This window comes from Botrytis sinoallii (genome assembly GCF_014898435.1).
Source record: "Botrytis sinoallii strain Bc 23 chromosome Unknown BSIN_018, whole genome shotgun sequence".
NCBI classification, from domain to species: Eukaryota; Fungi; Ascomycota; class Leotiomycetes; order Helotiales; family Sclerotiniaceae; genus Botrytis; species Botrytis sinoallii.
The window spans coordinates 973555-979554 of record NW_024066045.1 but is presented as its reverse complement, the minus strand read 5'-3'; the positions used below and the strand labels follow the sequence as shown (position 1 = coordinate 979554).

Here is a 6000-nt window from a genome sequence, read left to right as displayed (position 1 = left end):
ATATCCAATTCCAGAAAGAATTCAAGGAGTTGGATATTCTTCTTTGGTATTCTCTTTTATACATTATACTTGGCTGGGAACTTCGTATTGGGTACCTAGTAGTCTACCTAGGTATATGTAGTACATGAAAAAAGTTACTTGATGAAAATATCAGATTAAGAACTTCAGTCTGATGGGGGCAGAAGTTGGATTATCCAGTCTTTGGTTCGACCATGGAGTAATTCGGATCATAGATGGTCTCTAGAGAGGTGGTTTCTTTTGCAGGGTCGATTTAAGAATCAAGGAATTACCTCACAGCTTGACATTCTCAATAAAACAGCCAATGTCTTCTACTTTATCTTTGAGTCCTAGTGGTAGTCAATTGAGGCGTGTGATGGAATATGAGTCTGTTCAAAGTTGTTAATGATTGTTAGTGTCTTTTTTGCAAAGGGAGAAAGGGGTCCTTTCTCCGTCCTGAAAGGAAACATATCTGTCTACCAGATGTAACGAATCATAAAATCAAGTGAATCATATTGTAAATATCTTGTACGTTATTCCTCAACTTCAAATACCACTTAAAAGTCTTTAAAGAGCACGTGTTCGCCTTGAGAAGTTGGAGGTTGTATTCCTGCGTCATCTCCAAACCAGTGAATCTGGGGAATGATGCGCATTTTTTTTAAGGAATGTTCACTTTGAGAGCTAGAAAGGTACTGTTCAAGTGGAATTCTGACAGCAAGAGTTGATAGCCAAGATCTCAGCACCAGAAGTGATTTACTACTTCTTTGCTAGGTACCTCTTGAGGATTCCAAGCAAAACTTAACCAGGTATATATATACTTCATATACTATATAACGACATGTGCTTAGGTGAGCTATTGTTGCGGTCCAAAAGTGGTATGAATGAATTGCACCTAAGGTGTGGTTTTCAAAATGTCCAAAAGTCATGGTAGAATTCACTGTTGTCTTCACCTTCGTGCTTATTCTTCCATATCATCTCCAGCATCGAAATGCACTTCAATTCTCGGACTCACTTCGGATAAGCGATTTGTTCGGAGCAGTCCGCCAAATCCCTTCATAGGGGTAAGGTCGGATAGATTCAATTCATCAACCCTCCTTCATGTGAACAATTCCATACTTTCAACTTAAACAATTGTCAACTCCATGAGCTGATTTGGGGTTCAACTTTTAATTCTTAACTCGATCAATTCACTTATATCATGCAAAGATACCCCTCATCCTGTCAAAAGTTCTTTCAATTGAGGGGAGAAAATACCTCATTGAGAAAAGTCTTTCGATGAAACTGGGAATATGAGGCTTGCAGGACAGAAGTCCATAATTCACCACCATGTACTCGACTTTCTTCTCATGCACAAACAGTAGATAACTTCAGGCGGAGAGTAAATCATTCCATTATTTCCTTTTTGGGTAGACTAACCCCTCTATCTGACCCCATTTACTTGATTGAAGTTCTATCATCTTTCGACTTGATGAGGGGGTGAGGTGAATTTCAACAAACCACGCTAGTCTTAGCTCCATTTGAGTTCTCGAAGGACCTTCCCAGAACCTACTTAAGTCTTCGACTTCCCCCTTGATTGACTCGGTCTTTCTTTCCTTCTACACCTTCTTAATATTCTTCAATTTTTACAATTTGTTTCTTCCTTCCCTCATACTTTTCTTTTTTTACTTCGAGGTATCACTCAGATACCCTTTACTTCTTTCCTTCGTTATTATTATTACTACTACTACCCACTATACTCTACCTTCGTACCTACCAATAGACTTTCTTTGACACGTTCAAGATGATTTCTTTAAAGGTTCGTCAGCAACGGGGCAAGACCAGTCTGTCTGATAACTTGAAATCATCATCATCAGCATCGGACATTCTACGTCCTTCCAGTTCGGGATCAGAAACATTAATGTCTTCTATCTCCGACACCAAAGAAGAGGTAAGATCCAGAAATAATCCTTCCACAAATTCCTTCGAGTATCACAAATCCAAGCACACTTCTCTTTACACTTCCTTCCCCTTTCATTTTTAACAACTTTCTTCTCGGGTGTTTATCTGGAAAGTCAATGTTGAATTATTCGTAACCAATCCACACACCATTCACTCATCACTTCTTCCCTTTTTGTGTATGGCTCTTTCTTTTTGAAATGAAACAACAAGTATTGGGCTGAAACGTTCTCTCTTGTCTTGTCATCACACTTTTTTCCTTTCCAAAGATTCAAGTTATACTAACTTTTGAGTTTTGAAGAATGTTGGTTTCTTTATGAACCAAGATTACTCTCCACAGAATGAAGATGGCACTTGGTCAGAATCCAATCTACCAGTTAATCTTTTTAATACACCCTCGCCTCCTTGTACTACACTCGAAACATCTTCGCCACCACCAACAAGAAGAAGTACTCGAGCCAATAAAAATGTACAGCCAAAGTTGGACCAGTTCTTTGCAAGAACTGAAAAGCCAGTGGTCCCCACCAAGCGCAAGGCTGTGATGAATAGTGTCGAAGACCTTCTCATTGATACCACCGAAGAGTCGTTGGAACCACCTCGCAAAAAAGTAATGACTACATCCCCTCGTCAGCCTGCGCGAGTAACCCCTCCAAAATCACGCAAAGCTGCTGCCAAGGTCAAGAAGCTACCTTCCTTGGCAAACGCAACTTTGAACAAGCCGGAAGCTTGGGGCGAGCCACCAGTATGGGCTGAGAAGAGACAACAACTTTGTTCATCACTTCCTTATCATAAGGGATATGAATCTGCTGCATATCGCACTAATGGTATGATTGCTGGGTTCCTCGCCAATCAAGGAGTTGGTCCCCGCGATGTCTTCACAGAAGATATCTACATCACTTCAGTGTAAGTTACTCGAATTCCAGTGACAATTGATTCTTGCTAATTTTCCATAACAGTGGTGGTGGCAAGTCAAAGGGCGAGGATGGTGAAACGAAGCGGGTCAAGGACCAAGACTTCAGCTCAATTGCCATCTCTTTCCAACGCACCATGGAAGCTAAGCTGCCAATTGCAATGATTGCTGGTAAGTATTACTATTGCCGTGTGCCAAATTCCAAGTTGAATTTCCCACTAATATATCAATAGGTCAGCGCAATACCATCTGCCCTGTCAAGCTCAATCACCATTTCAATGTCCTTGAATTTTTCCACATCACAGATATCTGGTGTGAACTTGAGAGTGGTCTTAAGATGTGAAAGTCCGAATGGAAAAGATTGATCTCACAAAGCGGTCTTGGTGGTCTCCAATCGACTCTGTTGCCCATCTTTCTCAAGGATATGATGGTGTGAAGACGGTTGTCCAAACTTGTGGTGCTTGCAATACTTCATGCAAGACCATCTACACTCAAGGCTGGACTTGTCGAAGCCCTCAGTGCGAATCGTTTTACGTTTTTGATCATCAAGTTGATGGCGATGACCTCCAATATTGTGCGGAGTTTCTTCAAGAGCGCACCCCTTACGCTGGAGCTGCACCTCCCCCATTACGTCCTGAGCCTGTCACTGATGCAGACTTGGTCGGTGAAGATATCTTTGGTGTCGAAGAACGATGCAAACAAGGCATTGTTTGCCCAAAGTGTCATGGATGTATCCGTCGTTTGGAATGGCGACAATGGACTTGTGAAACACCGAGCTGTGATTTCACTCACACTGTAACACAGGTTCCAGTTCCCATCACCAAAGCCATCGAAGGCAACAACATCATTGTTGATCAGAGTCCAATATTGTTTGCTCATGAATCCGTTCGTGTCAACCACAAGCCCATTGGTCACTATGATGTTTACGAGCTCCAACTTCCTGGCGAGACATCAGAAGCTGGATGGATCCAAATTTTCCGCTCTAATGGTCTTATCAACAGCCAACCAGGTGGACCAAATGATTTGTTCCAAGGAATGCAGAAGGATGACTACAAGCTCCGCAGAGGTCCTGCTAGACATCCTGGTCGTGAGCTACCGCAATCTTCCTTTGCATTGTCATATTTCTAACCTTTACCAGTTCCAATGGAGATTGTCACTGCGCACTTCGCATCAAACTTTGTAAGTTCTACTTTGTACTTACGTCTTTTGCTATAGCTAATTTATCAAATTAGGGGGCACCATACAAGTTCTTGGTTGCACATGACGCCAATTCGTTTGAAGATGCTCCAATACCTATCCTCCAGGCAATGCAAAGAATGACTTGGGCTGGGAAACAAGCATTTTCCGGAAAGCACGATGCCGAGTTTACTCCTTTCAACGAAGTCTTGGCCCTTGGTTACTTTGAGAACATGCACATTGGTGTATGTACATCCTTCCTCTCTTTCTTACATCGGTATACTGACTTACAATAGTATCACGATGATGGAGAAGATACTCTTGGTGAAACCGTTGCAACCTTATCTCTCGGAGCATCCTCAACCATGTGCTTCCGTCCAAAGAACAAAAGCACAATCGGCGGTGTTCTCAAGCCCGGTAAGGGCAATCTTGGTTCCAAAGCAGCCAAGAAAGACTATGTCAAGGTCACTCTGAACCATGGCGACATCATTGTTATGCACGGATCTGGAATTCATAAATACTATGAAGTAAGTACCCTCTTTGGATCACCACACAACTCTTTATACTAATCAATCTTAATAGCATGCCGTTACACCTCATGGTCTTTTGCGTTTTGCTCTCACTTGTCGCCATGTCAAGCCTGAGTTACTCAGTCCTGAGGATCGCATCATTTGTGCGGAAAAGAGTGCTCTTCCTGCCAATTTTGCCGACTACGCTTATGATGGTGACATTGGCGTAAGTGAAAACCCAAGTCGACCAACCAACGAGGGAGACGACGATGATCTCACAAAGTTGAAGAAATTCATCGTCGCCAAGAAGTTGTCCGGTGAACTTACCAAGGCCGACTGCCAGGAATTGCGAGATATCATTCTCGACCTTTAACCACACCAAAAACTTTGCTTTTCTTTTGTTTACAACTTATCTATCTACACGCATCATTGCGATATTTGCTCAATGAGTTATGGTTTCATGAAATGACGACATTATGATACCACAAAAGGATACTATTACTGGATGGGACACTTACATATTAACATATTTATTTGCAGAGCTTTTATGAACTCATTTTATTTGAGATCTTTTTTACGAGCTTTGGCTGCGCAACAATGGGAGAATCAACGGGGTATTCGGGTACATTATCAATATATTAGGAGGATGGGTATATAATTAGCTTTTAATCAAACGTGGAAAGAATGGTACTTCATAAAAAGAGAGATACATTTTGCATTTGTGATTCCTATTGTGATGTGAATGGTTACTTTGATGATGACTTTGTTGAAACGGAGAAGGGACTTGGGGTTGATGCTCGTGATTGAGGAGTTTTTGACAAGTTATTTGTTACTTGTTACATGTGATGTTGCATACACTCTTGTCCTTCTGTTTTAATCATGTCTTGGGCTGTAATGTCGCCGGTGAGTAGATTGATATAGATATGAGAGGAAGGGAGAGGAGATTCATATTCTTGAAGAACGACTTCTCTTTTAATGAGGGGTACCGTGGTAATGTGGTAATGTGGAAATGTGGAAATATGAGGAATGAGAGGGGAGAATGGAGGTAGATATTAATTGATGGGGGAGAAGGGCGAGAGGGGCGAGAAGGTTTTTTTTTTGGTTAGGCACTTGGTTAGAGTATGGATTGAGGAATTGGGGGGTTGAGGAATTGGAGGGTTGAGGAATTGGGGGGTTGAGTCTAGAGTGATTTGTTTGGGTGTTGTTGTGATGGTTGAAGGAGGAGGGGGAGGAGGAGGAGGAGGAGGACGAAATGAAAACGAAAACCCATACGATCGCGTATCGAGAGAGAGGCTAGCAGCAAGTCATCTTTTCATTAGTATGGATACCTAGGTCAAAATCAAGAATGTAGGAAAATATCTCAAATTCTGAATCTGGAATTTTGTGTGCAACTATGTAGGTAGGTAGGTAGGTAGGTAGGTGGGTAGGTAGGTATGTACTGTGATCAGAAAGGAAATGGATATTAATATGAAT

General features: G+C 41.8%; 1 protein-coding gene across 1 annotated transcript; it reads left to right on the top strand.

The window, feature by feature from the left end:
- Window positions 1-1777: 1777 nt before the first annotated feature.
- Window positions 1778-4900, top strand: EAF02_009183 (uncharacterized protein; the record flags this gene model as incomplete). The annotated part of the gene is made up of 9 exons (XM_038905231.1): window positions 1778-1924; window positions 2234-2835; window positions 2889-3013; window positions 3076-3122; window positions 3218-3929; window positions 3981-4021; window positions 4075-4263; window positions 4315-4545; window positions 4601-4900. 9 exons carry the CDS (start codon window positions 1778-1780, stop codon window positions 4898-4900), a joined length of 2394 nt encoding a protein of 797 aa, XP_038755128.1.
- Window positions 4901-6000: the final 1100 nt, after the last annotated feature.